The sequence below is a fragment of the Neoarius graeffei genome, chromosome 2 (assembly GCF_027579695.1).
Source record: "Neoarius graeffei isolate fNeoGra1 chromosome 2, fNeoGra1.pri, whole genome shotgun sequence".
NCBI lineage: Eukaryota > Metazoa > Chordata > Actinopteri > Siluriformes > Ariidae > Neoarius > Neoarius graeffei.
Window position 1 is genome coordinate 56,652,832 of NC_083570.1, and position 16,628 is coordinate 56,669,459.

The window sequence follows — 16,628 nt, forward strand, 5'->3', positions numbered from 1 at the left end:
AAGCAATATATCCCATCATACACTGCAGTTGCGCTGAAAGAAATCAAAGTCTCAAATTTGATTTAATAAAAGGCAGTGGCAAAAGAAAGAATTCAGCCTTGATTTAAAACAACTGAAAGATGCAGGTACTTTGTATTGATTAATGTGGGAAATGCGCTCAGTATAATATGGATTTATCACAAAAATACATGCATTTATTATTTTGAAAACTACCAGCCAGCTGATATGACACGTTGTAACTGTGCGACAGTAATGATGTAAATACCAGCACGACGGACTAGTGTCTGAAAGCGTTGTTTGTTTGTTTTTTCATTTTACCAAATGAGCTCACTATATAGTCCTCTATGTCGTAATTCCCTATATAGGGAGTAGAGAGTAGTGAACGAGTGAGCGATTTTGGACACAGGGTTAGTTTCTCTTATTTCGTTTCTGGTTCTGATTGGTTCCGAAGTTTATCACGAAGTAGAACGGGTAATCGAACTTGATCAGGATAAGTGCTGATTGGTTACGAAATTTCACTATTGTTACATTCTTACAACATGAAGACATAGTGGCTTTGGCACTCGTTCTTGTGCAACTTTGACTACATTCAGACTGCACCCTGAAACGACCCATATCCGATTTTTTTGCCCATATGCGACCTGTATCCGATTTGTTATTGACAATCTGAACGACACAGATCCGATTTTTTCACATGCGACCCAGGCCGCTTGGATATGTGGTCCTAATTCCGATGCATATCCGATATTTTCACATGCAACTGCACTCTGACCGGACAGGTCGCATTCATGCGACCTACACGTCATCAACAAGAGACAAACGTCACTATTCTGCGTTGGCTAATCCCGCCTCTTTGGTGGAAAACAACAACATTTGTACAGTTTTCAGAATTTAAATAGACTTTTATAGAATTGATCAAGCTAATGGTGGATTTGGTAGGGACCTGGATGTTGATCTGTTAGCCTGATTAAATAAAACAGTTTCTATAACTGATTTATAACTTAAACCATCCTGTATTACAAGATTATAAGATTGTTCTGGAAATTTCCAGTAATTTGACACCTTCGGTCTCATTAGTCTGCTGCCCACATTAATCAGATTATTGTGTGAGTTCCGCCACAAAAACCACATCGCCAGGTCTCGCCTCATCTCCATAGCAAACTGCACTGGTGTTTATGCACCTTGAGCCAGCGCTGAGAGAAGTTGCAGAATTCAGCTGGCTATAAACAATCTAAATAAATATTTATAAAAATGTAGAAAAAGTTTATTAATATGACGAAATAAATATGTGCAAATTATTAAGCCTGAATTAAGAGTTTGGTAATACAGCGGCCGTATCCCAAATGACTGCCTACTGAAGCTCGAGTGCACTATATAGAGTTTAAAAATCCATTACTTCCTAGTAACATGTAGTGCACTTGTATAGAAATTAGAGAGACATTTAGGAGTCAACCCTCGTTACCAGGCTACACGTTTTCATTTCAGTTCAGAAACAAAAACACACACGAGACCTCACACTTTAACACTAACCAGATAATTAAACAAACAAACAAAAAAAAAAGAAATCATTAAACTTGAAGAGTGCGCTTTTTTTTTGTTTACGTATGACGTAGATGTGCTTATTACGTGTCAATTTGCGCATGCGGGACACTTTTGGGTCGTTTTCCGTTCATATTGGAGATCGCATACAAGTCTCATATAATTGGTAATGTGAACGGCCTAACAAAAAAATCGGATTTCACAACAAATCGGATATGGGTCGTTTCAGGTTGCAGTCTGAACGTAGTGTTTGATAACGTGAGCTCAACTGTTCGTATCGCGAGATCATGATTCGCCATTCTGGTGATTGTAACGCTTATGCATATGTGCATGCGCGGTGCGCTATTGTTACACTCATTCTTACAACACGATGACATGGTGGCTCCGCCTCTATGAGGCAGTAGCCACAAAAATGCAGCATGATTACTCTAGGTGGAGAGTATTGAGTAAAACATATAGGAAACTATCCCTACTCGTACTGTACGTGTCAGACAGTACCTCTGGTCTGCTCAGTTTGGTCCCTCATCTTTCTGTCTGCTTCAATTTTTTCATTTTGGAGGCTGTTAATCTCTTTATGTAACTCCGGTATCACCTAAACAGATAAGAATAAATAGGCACACCCCATTAAGAAAATAAAATACTTTGTCCTAATAATGACAAAACTTACAGACCTCTTTCATGCGTCAGTGAGAGAATCTACCTTGACATGTTTGGTGAGCTGACCAAGCTGCTGCTGGAGCTCTTTGTTGATCTGCGTGTCTTCCTCAGCCTGAGCCTGCAGCTGGATCTTGTCCTCCCTCAGCCTGCGATTCTCCTCCTTCAGTGCTGCAATCTCTTTCTCCAAGTCCTCTTTCTGTAGCTCACTGTTGTGTTCTGCAACTCTGTCAATCCAGAGTGAAAAAAAGCTTTTCTCAGTATCAACTTCCAAAAGATTAGAAGGAAAATTAGCACGATGTAGCTTGTAAATGTGAAAGTGCTCATTATTACTTTCGTAGCCTCTCTTCTCTCTCTAGGTCCTCTATGAGCTTTTTCTTCAGTTCTTCAAAATTGTCTGGGGGGGAAAAAAAAGGCATTTTGGTTGCATAGTTTTAAGTGAAATGTAGCTATTATTATGAATCGAATTAGGTATAATTTGGACGACCTCTCATTTGTTGTATGGAATCTTCAAATTTCATCTGGAGAGCCTCATTCTCCAGCTTGACTTTATCCCTTTCGTCCTGAAGCTGAGCAATCACCTTATGGAGTGAAATACATGGGTACGATGTGAAAAATTCATCGCATGTACTTAATTATGTATCTTGGGTATATTTAAAAAATGCATGTCCTGAATTATGTATCATTCATAGAATTAAAGACTGCTTGATAGAAAGCTATCCAGACAATATTCAGTGAATTACATAATCCGGAGTAGTCAAGTTACAAGGTCCTACCTGATCAGTTTCCTCTTTCCTTTTCTTCTCCCTCTCTTCAACAGATAGTCTTTCATTGGCTGCTTTGTTAAGCTCCACCTCCAGGGACTGCACCCTGTCTAATCCCTGAGCATGAGCGTTGGCCACACTGGTGAGTCTCTCCATCAGACCGCGGTTCTCTTTATTCTGAAGATAACAAAAATTAGCAGTAGATACATCTTTCCATATATGGCTAATATAATATGTTCTCTAAATACTCCTCTCGGACTAAACAGCTGTTATGCCATCAGATGAATCATACAGTAGGATTCTTAAACATTATATGTAGTACAATCTACTATATTATATCCATTATATATGCATATGCAGGACATGCAGTGTATAGTTCAGTAATAAATGCAGCATCTATATATATATACATAAAAAATAGTCAAAATTATGTTAACACTAACAGATTATTTTTATGATTCTTATTTTTATTATTCTTTAAACGGTACTGTTGCTCGCTGGGCGGCACGGTGGTGTAGTGGTTAGCGCTGTCGCCTCACAGCAAGAAGGTCCGGGTTCGAACCCCGTGGCCGGCGAGGGCCTTTCTGTGTGGAGTTTGCATGTTCTCCCCGTGTCCGCGTGGGTTTCCTCTGGGTGCTCCGGTTTCCCCCACAGTCCAAAGACATGCAGGTTAGGTTAACCGGTGACTCTAAATTGACCGTAGGTGTGAATGTGAGTGTGAATGGTTGTCTGTGTCTATGTGTCGGCCCTGTGATGACCTGGCGACTTGTCCAGGGTGTACCCCGCCTTTCGCCTGTAGTCAGCTGGGATAGGCTCCAGCTTGCCTGCAACCCTGTAGAACAGGATAAAGCGGCTAGAGATAATGAGATGAGATGAGAATGTTGCTCGCTGGGTTTTGTGTGTTGAACAGGTTGAGACCGTCTTGTAAATCATCTTGCGCATATGATGTATGTTTTGTGAATAAATGGTAGAAACCATTTAAGTGTTAACATAATTTTGACCAACCCTATACACACACACACACACGTGTATATATATATTATATATATATATATATATATATATATATATATATATATATATATATATATATATATACACACACACACACACACACTTTTCATCATTTTTTTCCAGAAAATTTCCATTGTTCAGTTTAAAAAAAAAAAAAATCATACTGTAATCTTCAGAAAAAGCCCAAGGCTTTTCTGAAGATTCACAGGACATAAGTGTATCCAATACTAGCTCTCATATTTTGCATCTGTAGTTTTGCAGATGCAGTTTCTAATACTCGGGATTATGAACTCGCCTGTTCCTCCAATTTCTTACGCAGCTGCTGGACTCTGTAAGAGAGCTGCACGTTTAAGACGAGTCTGCGCATGGTCTGGAAACGGCGACGCACCAGCCAGGCTCGAGCGTACTTCTGCAGAATCAGAGCCTTATGCTCCTCCACCATCTATATGAATGATAAACACATACACACAAAAACTTTAACACAAAATATTTCAAAAAGCTATTCAAAATTTCATTAAATCTAGACTTTTATAAGAAACCTTTTTGTAGCGCTTGCGGGCAATCCATCCCCTGGTATACGCCTGAATAGTGACTGTAGCTACCAGTAAATACTGGTAAATTCGGCGTACAAGATAGCCACGACAGTGCTTCTGGATGACCACAGCTGCCCAGGCCTGCTTCAGAGCTGCTGCTGTAACCATGCGCCTAGAAGAAACACATACAGTTGTGCTTGAAAGTTTGTGAACCCTTTAGAATTTTCTATATTTCTGCATAAATATGACCGAAAACATCATCAGATTTTCACACAAGTCCTAAAAGTAGATAAAGAGAACCCAGTTAAACAAATGAGACAAAAATATGATACTTGGTCATTTATTTATTGAGGAAAATGATCCAATATTACATATCTGTGAGTGGCAAAAGTATGTGAACCTCTAGGATTAGCAGTTTATTTGAAGGTGAAATTAGAGTCAGGTGATTTCAATCAATGGGATATTAAATCAGGTGTGTGTGGGCACCCTGTTTTATTTAAAGAACAGGGATCTATCAAAGTCTGATCTTCACAACACATGTTTGTGGAAGTGCATCATGGCAGGAACAAAGGAGATTTCTGAGGACCTCAGAAAAAGTGTTGTTGATGCTCATCAGGCTGGAAAAGGTTATAAAACCATCTCTAAAGAGTTTGGACTCCACCAATCCACAGTCAGACAGATTGTGTACAAATGGAGGAAATTCAAATTCATTGTTACTCTCCCCAGGAGTGGTCGACCAACAAAGATCACTCCAAGAGCAAGGCGTACAAAAGTCGGCGAGGTCACAAAGGACTCCAGGGTAACTTCTAAGCAACTGAAGGCCTCTCTCACATTGGCTAATGTTCATGTTCATGAGTCCACCATCAGGAGAACACTGAACAACAACGGTGTACATGGCAGGGTTGCAAGGAGAAAGCCACTGCTCTCCAAAAAGAACACTGCTGCTCGTCTGCAGTTTGCTAAAGATCACGTGGACAAGCCAGAAGGCTATTGTCAAAATGTTTTGTGGACGGATGAGACCAAAATAGAACTTTTTGGTTTAAATGAAAAGCATTATGTTTAGAGAAAGGAAAACACTGCATTCCAGCATAAGAACCTTATCCCATCTGTGAAACATGGTGGTGGTAGTATCATGGTTTGGGCCTGTTTTGCTGCATCTGGGCCAGGACGGCTTGCCATCATTGACGGAACAATGAATTCTGAATTATACCAGCGAATTCTTTTTTTTTTTAAAGATTTTTTTGGGGCTTTTTTTCACCTTTATTGGATAGGACAGTGTAGAGACAGGACAGGAAATGAGTGGGAGAGAGAGACAGGGAGGGATCGGGAAATGACCTCGGGTCGGAATCGAACCCGGGTCCCCAGATTTATGGTATGGCGCCTTAGCCACCTGAGCCACGACGCCCCCAAACAAACTGAAAAGTCATGTTATTGAATCCACAACAGAGATTTGCTTCTTCAGTAAGAAGTTTGACTGGCTCGCTCACCTGATCTGTCTCTTGCCATGGATGTACTGCTGGATGATGATGGCAGCTTGTTTCATGCGCAGATACCTGCGTCTCTGAATCCAGCCCCTCACATGCTTCTGGATGGTCACACATGCAGTGCGCAGATAATCCAAACGCAGCTTCTCCAGATACGCCACCTGTCCTGCCCGGAAGAAGATTTTGGTCCGTCCGAACTTGTACTGATTAGAGTCCTGTTGTGATTAAAACATCACCGTCAGACATATTCAACTGATATTTTTCAGCTGTGACCGAACACTATAAGAATTTAACAACAATGTAACCAGAAAATAAATACCTGCAAAAAATATTTATTGATATTTTCAGAGATGAGTTGATGCATGGTGAGAAGTTAAATACCAAACCTCCGCACATCGGTATTCAGATGTAACTATGGACTTAATACTACTTGGACAGTCGTGCCGGACTTGCATACAGACTGGAGTTGTGTGCGATTCAGAACTTGGAATGAAATCGATTTTTCATGTGATATTGGCTCGTATAAGCTGTAGTATTAAGTTCACTGCCACTGTCTGACCATCTGATGTAACCGTAATGTGGTCATGCTGAAATGTACCAGGTATGATTTTATTTATTTATTTATTTATTTATGCATGCATGCATGCACAAGCATATCATTTAAAATAATGTAAACAATTATTATGATTGAGATGTGCGAAGGAGAGGTATGAAACCTGAAAGGGCTAAGCTATGATTTGGGTAAGAATTGCACCCAAAATCTATGTAATGGCATTTGAGGCCAATGATAAATACATATAACACTATTGTTCTATCCACATTCACTGGATATGAGCAATCGTGTGCTCTGAATGGCTACTCTACTATTAGGCCAGGGGTCATCAAACTACGGCCCGCGGGCCGACTCCGGCCCGCCACCCCCCTTTGACCGGCCCACCAGCCCCTCTGCCCCCCACCACTTGAACCGGCCCTATGAGGCAATCCCCAAAAGTGGTCATGGCCTATTTTTTTAAATTGCTTTTTGGCAAATAATAACATGTCTGCCTCTTGTATTTTGTTGATCTTATCAATTAAAATTGATATTTAGTTATAAAATTAACTATTCATATTTTCCGAATTTTCGTCATATGCTTGCGATCAAGCAGTGACCGGCAGCGCATGTGCAGAGAACTGTCAGTGTTCAGGACAGCAAAATGGCTAGCGGTCAGCGAAAAGCTGACAGAGAGTGCAGAGTTTTTAAAGAACAGTGGACCACTGATTATTTTTTCGTTCAGTGTAAGGACCCTGCAGTTTGTCTTGTATGTAAAGAAAGTGTGTCGGTTTTCAAAGAATATAATCTGCGTCGTCACTACGAAACCCTCCACAAAGAGTATGCCAGTTTGCGAGGGCAAACAAGAGAAGGCAGGATTCGGAGGATGAAATGCGGACTGGCTGCACAACAGAATGTATTCCTTCGCCAAACCCAGATCAACCAGGCTGCTGTCCGAGCTAGCTATAAGGTAGCTCACCTACTAGCTACCCATGGAAAGCGGTTTACTGATGGGGACTTTGTTAAAGTATGCATGCTTGCTGTGGCCGAGGAGGTGTGTCCTGACAAGAAGGATGCGCTCAACGCAGTGAGTCTCTCCGCACCTACTATGACCAGGCAAACCGAAGATTTGGGGGACAACGTGTATGACCAGCTGAATGAGAAAGCATCAGAATTCGAGTTTTTTGCTTTGGCCATGGATGAGAGCAATGACGTGCAGGACACAGCACAACTGCTGTGATCTATTGCTCTATTGCTTATATTATAATTTCACTGTTTTTTAAAATGTATTTATTTTATAGGCCTATTTATTTGACCTTTACTAAGTGCTGCACACAATTATTATTAATATTATTAATAATATCAAGAGGCCTACCTACAATTTATAATTTTCCACTCGCCTTTGCCAGTGTCAGTCACCTCAACTAGGCAGATGTTTCTTACCTTGACAGCTTTGATGTTATTTTTATTGGAAAATAAATAAACGGAATATCTGTGGTATTTCAAATTAAAATAAAGTGTGAAGACTTGATTACTACTTTTGCAAACCACTAGTAAAGATAAACAAATATGTGCCAGGAATCAAGTGTTGATATAGTTGTGTTGATATAGTGGTGGGGATATAGTAGTGTGGATGGCTGTGCCAGGCTAGTAATCTCTACTACACAATGAGGCCTGCTGGTGGTCATATTTGTCTGGGTCATACAATTCTATGTTATTTAGCTGACCCGACCCCGGCCCCCCATCACAGTCAGGAACGACAATGTGGCCCCCAGAGAAAAAATTTTGATGACCCCTGTATTAGGCTATCAGCTCATATACTGTGAGTAGAGAAAAACAAAATGGCAGAACGTGTTGCTGGTACCAACCAGGGACGAAATAAAAACTGCACTCAAAAACAAACCGGCAAAAAAAAAAGGCAACAAAATATGGAATAAAGGTATTTGATGGTAAGAACTTTTTTTTTCAAGAATTATTATTGCATTTTTCACAAATTGCTACTGTCATTGTGCTGGTTTGTTTCCATTCTAAGCAGAAATTATTTTGTCGGATGTTTTGTATAAAAAAGTTTTTATTTATCGAATTTTCAAAAAATAAAAATGCTTCGTTTCTCAAAATCTAGTGAATATGGATAGAATAAAGCAGTTAGTCCACTCAATCTCATCGGACATGGCTTATAGCCAACTCAGCGCTATGTGCCTTGTCGGCTGTCAACTTATGTATGACTTGATTTCGTGGAATAACTTAAATATTTCATCCATTTAAAGTCCATGAAATGTTTCTTTTGGCTTAGAGGACACGTTGGACGGGACAGTATCTTAATTGGAGACACTTCTTACATGTAGCCAACTGCATATTTACTCATGCCGCACCACAGGGCAGCGTAACACACTCAAATAAGCTCACAGATCCCCATGATTGGCTAGTGATGCTGTGACTGCCAGAGAACAAAGAGTATGCCATTCCTTCCACCCAGAGAGCACAACCAGTTTTGCTCTCTAGACTCCTGGTCACAGATAGCTGTGGCATCGCCAGGATTCAAGCTTGAGATCTCCTGACGATGGGGCGAACACTTTTCTGTTGCATTACTCAGGAGCTCATCGTATTACTTTTCACAGCAAAGAAGAAAAAAAAAGTGATTTGGATCTTCAGTCTGCATTTTCTATCCCGTGACCTTTTTTTCAGGTTTAAAGGTAAGTGCTTGTGTTTAAAGATATTAGTCTGGAAAATGCTGGAAACCATCTCTTGGACTCCAGATAAGCCAGCAACCAAACTACATGACTGACATAATCTGAATGGGCCTCACAGTAAATCTACTTAAGCAGGGCTTTCCCCAAAGTGTGGATACACAGCACTCCACCGTACTGTGTGACATCAGCCCTACACTGTCACTCGCACACCAAAAAAAAGTAAAAAAACAAAACAAAAAAAAAACACACAATACCATCAATTGAACAATGCAGAGTACTTTCCGGACCTAAATATCTCCTATTCCCCTCTGAAAATAAGTAATAACTATAGAAATAGGAAGATATTGTAATATAGAGGTCTAGACTATCCTGGTGCTCAACCCAGAAGTGAAAATAAAAGGTTTCGCTGCGTGCACTGACTGCCATTCGCAACCATACATAAAACCATGCTCTAGGCACTGGCCGCTAGATGGCGCTGTTGCATGATTTGACCTTGATCCTGTTCCTGGCATCCTGGAATTGGAAAATGAAGAGGCGTGGTATGAAGTGTTTTCATTTCAAGTCTAATTTTGCCCTTTAAATTTTGCCCCTTGCATATTTGACAAGGTAAAAAAAACGGCAAATTTAAAAAAATAATAATGTTGAATTGTGCCTAAATCAGCCCTAGATGCCACCAAAATGCACCATTTGTAGTCTCTAATTTCAAAATTTTCCAGGAAAGCATGCCCCCGGACTCCCTTAGCAGCCTTTGGGGCCCTCCGGGCCAGGCCAGTCCTTACGGGCTGGGCTCCACATCAGTAACACTGCTCTGATATTTTATTTTTTCTGTGGAAAGCCCTGCTAAGCATGTCTATAATGAGACTTTGAATATGTTTAATTTTCCCTGTGTAAATATTGACAAAACCTTTGGACTTAAGTCACCAATTCTGAACATGAATCTGAATATCAATGGTGTTAAAATGAAGCACATATTTGATGAGAATTTTGGTTGACTATTTTATTTTGAACAGGATGGTAGACTGGCAATCTCAGACTCTGGTCCAAAGATATTAACAAATAAAAACAAATGAAAAAGGGAATTCTTCTGCATTATGAAGCTGATAGCAATGTGAAGGGTGAGTAATGAACAAAGACGAGTAAAGTAAATAAAGGCGTTCTTACAGGGATTAGCCTCTGCAACACTGTTCGACATGTTTGCTTCTTCTCCCCTAATCTGAGCTCTGCCTGACTCATCAGAATACTGTAACGGCTGTAGAACTCAATGTAGGTCCATCTGCAATACAAAACAAGTGTACAACTGAGGCACAAGTAGCAGATTACTCTGGGATTGGATAGTAATGTCCTTACATTTACACATTACGTAAATACTTTATATTTCAATATCATGTTTCCTAGTTGTACTCGAGGCAATTTTTTTTTATACTGTCCCTAAGCACACTTTAAAAAATACTTGAGACTTTAAGGCTACCATGAATAAATCTGAAAAAGGTGTAATGTTGAGACAGTGATTGACTGTGTTTACCTAGATGGGTAGCTCTGAGCACTAATTCGAACAGTCTCCAGTACTCCACAGGCCCGTAGCTGCTGAACCACACGCTTTGAGTCATATCTGTGGACAAAGACTTCAGAAACATGGAACAAGAAAGGAACAAAATTATAATGTTTCATATCAGTTGGAATTACTCACTCAAATGGCAGCTTCTCCTCATTCGGCTTAATGCAGCGAACATAATGTGGTATAGTAGCATTAAGAGTTTCCATTAACAGATACAGTGAACTCCGAAACTGAAATGATAAACAGGAAGAGAGTTGAAAGACTTCGCTTAAATTAGAATGGCTGTCAGTTTTCACAGTCGCTCACTGAATGGAGCAAAGTTTGATTTAACATACCAGTGTACTCCCTTGTGGGTTTGACAATGTTATACACAGTGGTGCTTGAAAGTTTGTGAACCCTTTAGAATTTTCTATATTTCTGCATAAATATGACCTAAAACATCATCAGATTTTCACACAAGTCCTAAAAGTAGATAAAGAGAAGCCAGTTAAACAAATAAGACAAAAATATTATACTTGGTCATTTATTTATTGAGGAAAGTGATCCAATATTACATATCTGTAAGTGGCAAAAGTATGTGAACCTTTGCTGTCAGTATCTGGTGTGACCCCCTTGTGCAGCAGTAACTGCAACTAAACGTTTCTGGTAACTGTTGATCAGTCCTGCACACCAGCTTGGAGGAATTTTAGCCCATTCCTCCGTACAGAACAGCTTCAACTCTGGGATGTTGGTGGGTTTCCTCACATGAACTGCTCGCTTCAGGTCCTTCCACAACATTTTGATTGGATTAAGGTCAGGACTTTGACTTGGCCATTCCGAAACATCAACTTTATTCTTCTTTAACCATTCTTTGGTAGAATGACTTGTGTGCTTAGGGTCGTTGTCTTGCTGCATGACCCACCTTCTCTTGAGATTCAGTTCATGGACAGATGTCCTGACATTTTTCTTTAGAATTCGCTGGTATAATTCAGAATTCATTGTTCCATCAATGATGGCAAGCCATCCTGGCCCAGATGCAGCAAAACAGGCCCAAACCATGATACTACCACCACCATGTTTCACAGATGGGATAAGGTTCTTATGCTGGAATGCAGTGTTTTCCTTTCTCCAAACATAACGCTTCTCATTTAAACCAAAAAGTTCTATTTTGGTCTCATCCATACATAAAACATCTTTCCAATAGTCTTCTGGCTTGTCCACGTGATCTTTAGCAAACTGCAGACGAGCAGCAATCTTCTTTTTGGACAGCAGTGGCTTTCTACTTGCAACCCTGCGATGCACACCGTTGTTGTTCAGTGTTCTCCTGATGGTGGACTCATGAACATTAGCCAGTGTGAGAGAGGCCTTCAGTTGCTTAGAAGTTACCCTGGGGTCCTTTGTGACCTCGCCGACTATTACACGCCTTGCTCTTGGAGTGATCTTCGTTGGTCGACCACTCTTGGGGAGGGTAACAATGGTCTTGAATTTCCTCCATTTGTACACAATCTGTCTGACTGTGGATTGGTGGAGTCCAAACTCTTTAGAGATGGTTTTGTAACCTTTTCCAGCCTGATGAGCATCAACAACACTTTCTGAGGTCCTCAGAAATCTCCTTTGTTCGTGCCATGATACACTTCCACAAACATGTGTTGTGAAGATCAGACTTTGATAGATCCCTCTTCTTTAAATCAAACAGGGTGCCCACTCACACCTGATTGTCATCCCATTGACTGAAAACACCTGAGTCTAATTTCACCTTCAAATTAACGGCTAATTCTAGAGGTTCACATACTTTTGCCACTCACAGATATGTAATATTGGATCATTTTCCTCAATAAATAAATGACCAAGTTTAATATTTTTGTCTCATTTATTTAACTGGGCTCCCTTTATCTACTTTTAGGACTTGCGTGAAAATCTGATCTTGTTTTAGGTCATATTTATTCAGAAATGTAGAAAATTCTAAAGGGTTCACAAACTTTCAAGCACCACTGTATTTGCTCACAATAAACAGATGTTAGCTTTTATGGATACAGATAGCAATGGTGACCCGTTTGATCGTGCACCTTATCTCCTACAGTGGTTCTGAGTTGCTTATTGGCTGGTTTGATTCCAGGTCGTGCTGCTTTTATTTTGACACCCTTCATTAGATGCACAGAATTTTGATCCTCTTCATTAAAGAAATCTGCCAAGAGAGGAAACTGACAGCAAAAAGGTTTCAAACATCTTCAGCCGCATACATTTGAGACAGTTCAAAAGCAAAATCTGTCCTTTTACTAATCTCTGTTTCAGATGAATGCAAATCTCAGTAAAGGGAGCTATTTAAAATAGTAAAGTATTTTTAAATTAGTATCTGTAGGCTTAATCCAGTATACATTTTTACAGTTCATTATTAAAGTTATACTGTTCGAGGTCCTTGGTACAAAATGTTGCTCTTTTTAACGGCGGATTCTTTATTTAAAAAAAAAAAAATTTAAAAAGCCATACATAGTTTAGGGCAAGTAACAGTTTGTACCTTGCTGGCTCTCATGATGTCCACCAGCTCTTCATAGAGGGTATCTCTATTCTTCTCCAAGAACCCTTTACACTGATATTCTACCTAGGAATTGAAAAGTGGGTTTAATAGCACTTCTTCAAATCCTACAGCTGACAAAAAGGTATACCAGCAGCATCAACAAAACAGACCAGATGCACATTATGTCTCCTCACCCGGTCTGCAAAGTGATGGATCACAAACGCTTCATTGGATAGACGAGGATTCTCAAACATAGGCTTTGAGCTTAGATAATTATAGAGCTTTTGCAGCCAGTTGTTATCAGTACCCTGAGGAAACTGTGGAGCAAACAGAACACTGAAGCCGAGACAACACTGAATAAAAACGCAAATTCGTATCAAATTGCTGTCGAAACACGGTTGCTATTTTTACAGATTTCCTCACCAGACACTCCTCATCCAGCAAGTCCAGAATGCCCATTTTGGCTTCAATCAGATCAATGACTGGTTGGTTGTCATAGAAATCGATCAGCGTCCAGGGGATGTCCTCCTTCATGTACTCCTCTTGCTCAAGTTTAAACACGTGCTAATAAGAAACAACCAGACAGGAAGGAAAAGAGTTGGTCAGTCCAATCCCTGATTCAGTGAACAACCATTATGGCCTGGGCTTTAAACACAGCACACAGAAAGAGATGGGGAACATACCAAGTTGAACTGTTGTTGGAGTTTCTCATTGGCATAGTTGATGCAAAACTGCTCGAAGCTATTCACATCAAAGGTTTCAAATCTGTAAAGTCCCAAAGACAAAGCAAAATCAGAAACGGATCCATTTCACACATCTTTAATAATGTATGCTTTGAGAGTAAAGGAGGGTTTAGTGCGTAATTAAGATCTTCCAAAAAAAGTGTTTATAATTTATAAAATATGCCAAAACCAATACAGTCAGTAATAATAATAAAAAAAAGAGCTTTATCTTGCCCGTAGATATCCAGCACTCCTATAAAAGAGTGCTGTTTCCCAGGCACACGCAGTGCCTGGTTAATCCTGTGGATGATACAGTCAAAGAGATAAGCGTATAGATGCTTGGCCAGTGCATCCCGGGCATTTACAGCACGCTCCCTTGGCTGTGGTTTGATTACAGTTTCAGATGTCAGGACAATACGCCGATGACATAACCAGCGACACATATCTTCTCCTCTGACTTCAAGCAGATCACAGAACACAGCCAGGTGAGAGTCAGTAGACTAGAAAAAAGAGAGAGAGAGAGAGAGAGAGAGAGAGAGAGAGAGAACATTAATTAGCCATATCAGGTGAAAATTCAAATTCAGTCCAAATTGCTTGAAACTGCTCTCATTGAATTCAGAATTGAATGCAGAACATACTTTTTTACAGAGTTAAAATGTTTATCCGTTCTTGAGATATTACAAATCAAAGATTGACAAACGGCTTCATTTTTAGAAAACTGCCATAATATTCTGTATTAGGATAACATGGTCCAAAATGGGCCCCATAAACGAATGAGACCAAATGTTTTTTCTTAATAACTTTTTTATTTTTCAAGATATTTACATGGAAATTGGCAGGCACATAGATGGTTGTATATGAATACAAAATTTGAAAAATGAGTAAAAACAAATTATGCTAATTAGTATTTAATTAGGGGCGGCACGGTGGTGTAGTGGTTAGCGCTGTCGCCTCACAGCAAGAAGGTCCTGGGTTCGAGCCCCGGGGCCGGCGAGGGCCTTTCTGTGCGGAGTTTGCATGTTCTCCCCGTGTCCGCATGGGTTTCCTCCGGGTGCTCCGGTTTCCCCCACAGTCCAAAGACATGCAGGTTAGGTTAACTGGTGACTCTAAATTGACCATAGGTGTGAATGTGAGTGTGAATGGTTGTCTGTGTCTATGTGTCAGCCCTGTGATGACCTGGCGACTTGTCCAGGGTGTACCCCGCCTTTCACCCGTGGTCAGCTGGGATAGACTCCAGCTTGCCTGCGACCCTGTAGAAGGATAAAGCGGCTAGAGATAATGAGATGAGATGAGTATTTAATTAGTATTCATTATGCTAATTAGGCAAAACCGTTAAATCGGTACACTCTCTTCAAAGTTTCACCTAATGGCTTTATTTGTGCAATATAAAGCTGATCTTAACTCTCATTTATCCATCACAAAGGTGAAATCAATGTTAATTACAAATACAATTATAAAATATGAATATCATTCACATCTACCATTCTCTATCAAAATTAAACAGTAATAAAAGATTATTTCTAATACCCTCTTTGTGTTCTGTAGGCCTTCGTATTTCTCAAAAGTAGGGCTTACTTGTGTTTATCTCATCTCATTATCTCTAGCCACTTTATCCTGTTCTACAGGGTCGCAGGCAAGCTGGAGCCTATCCCAGCTGACTACGGGCGAAAGGCGGGGTACACCCTGGACAAGTCGCCAGGTCATCACAGGGCTGACACATAGACACAGACAACCATTCACACTCACATTCACACCTACGGTCAATTTAGAGTCACCAGTTAACCTAACCTGCATGTCTTTGGACTGTGGGGAAACCGGAGCACCCGGAGGAAACCCACACGGACACGGGGAGAACATGCAAACTCCGCACAGAAAGGCCCTCGCCGGCCACGGGGCTCGAACCCGGACCTTCTTGCTGTGAGGCGACAGCGCTAACCACTACACCACCGTGCCGCCTACTTGTGTTTATATGAAAGAATATAAATGATTATTTCAATTAATATTCAAAGCTTTCAAGTCTAACCGTGGGAAAAAAAAAAACTGAGTCACATCCAATAAACAATTCCAGTTAATTGAACTGAAATTGACACTTGCTTCTGACTTCCGGTTTTTTAAAATCTCATTCCGACCACTAACATCTCAATATTTTTCATCAAAACAGCTACACTTATATTCTACAATCCCGATTCCAAAAAAGTTGGGACAAAGTACAAATTGTAAATAAAAATGGAATGCAATAATTTACAAATGTCAAAAATTGATATTGTATTCACAATAGAACATAGACAACATATCAAATGCCGAAAGTGAGACATTTTGAAATTTCATGCCAAATATTGGCTCATTTGAAATTTCATGACAGCAACACATCTCAAAAAAGTTGGGACAGGGGCAATAAGAGGCTGGAAAAGTTAAAGGTACAAAAAAGGAACAGCTGGAGGACCAAATTGCAACTCATTAGGTCAATTGGCAATAGGTCATTAACATGACTGGGTATAAAAAGAGCATCTTGGAGTGGCAGCAGCTCTCAGAAGTAAAGCTGGGAAGAGGATCACCAATCCCCCTAATTCTGCACCGACAAATAGTGGAGCAATATCAGAAAGGAGTTCGACAGTGTAAAATTGAAAAGAGTTTGAACATATCATCGTCT

General features: G+C 40.2%; 1 protein-coding gene across 3 annotated transcripts in view; it reads right to left on the bottom strand.

Moving 5' to 3' along the window:
• Positions 1-16,628, bottom strand: part of myo5c (myosin VC) — a 52,199-nt gene that overhangs the window by 19,338 nt on the left and 16,233 nt on the right. For all 3 annotated transcript variants that reach the window (XM_060914481.1, XM_060914480.1, XM_060914482.1), the window contains 17 exons: positions 14,213-14,478; positions 13,940-14,021; positions 13,680-13,820; positions 13,451-13,573; positions 13,257-13,340; positions 12,808-12,942; positions 10,895-10,992; positions 10,730-10,816; positions 10,369-10,480; positions 5,992-6,203; positions 4,511-4,676; positions 4,267-4,413; positions 2,970-3,134; positions 2,681-2,774; positions 2,527-2,590; positions 2,240-2,420; positions 2,038-2,131 (listed from right to left, as the gene is read on the bottom strand). In XM_060914481.1, the coding sequence (XP_060770464.1) occupies positions 2,038-2,131; positions 2,240-2,420; positions 2,527-2,590; positions 2,681-2,774; positions 2,970-3,134; positions 4,267-4,413; positions 4,511-4,676; positions 5,992-6,203; positions 10,369-10,480; positions 10,730-10,816; positions 10,895-10,992; positions 12,808-12,942; positions 13,257-13,340; positions 13,451-13,573; positions 13,680-13,820; positions 13,940-14,021; positions 14,213-14,478 (2,251 nt within the window). The remainder of the gene's footprint in view (positions 1-2,037; positions 2,132-2,239; positions 2,421-2,526; positions 2,591-2,680; positions 2,775-2,969; positions 3,135-4,266; positions 4,414-4,510; positions 4,677-5,991; positions 6,204-10,368; positions 10,481-10,729; positions 10,817-10,894; positions 10,993-12,807; positions 12,943-13,256; positions 13,341-13,450; positions 13,574-13,679; positions 13,821-13,939; positions 14,022-14,212; positions 14,479-16,628) is intronic.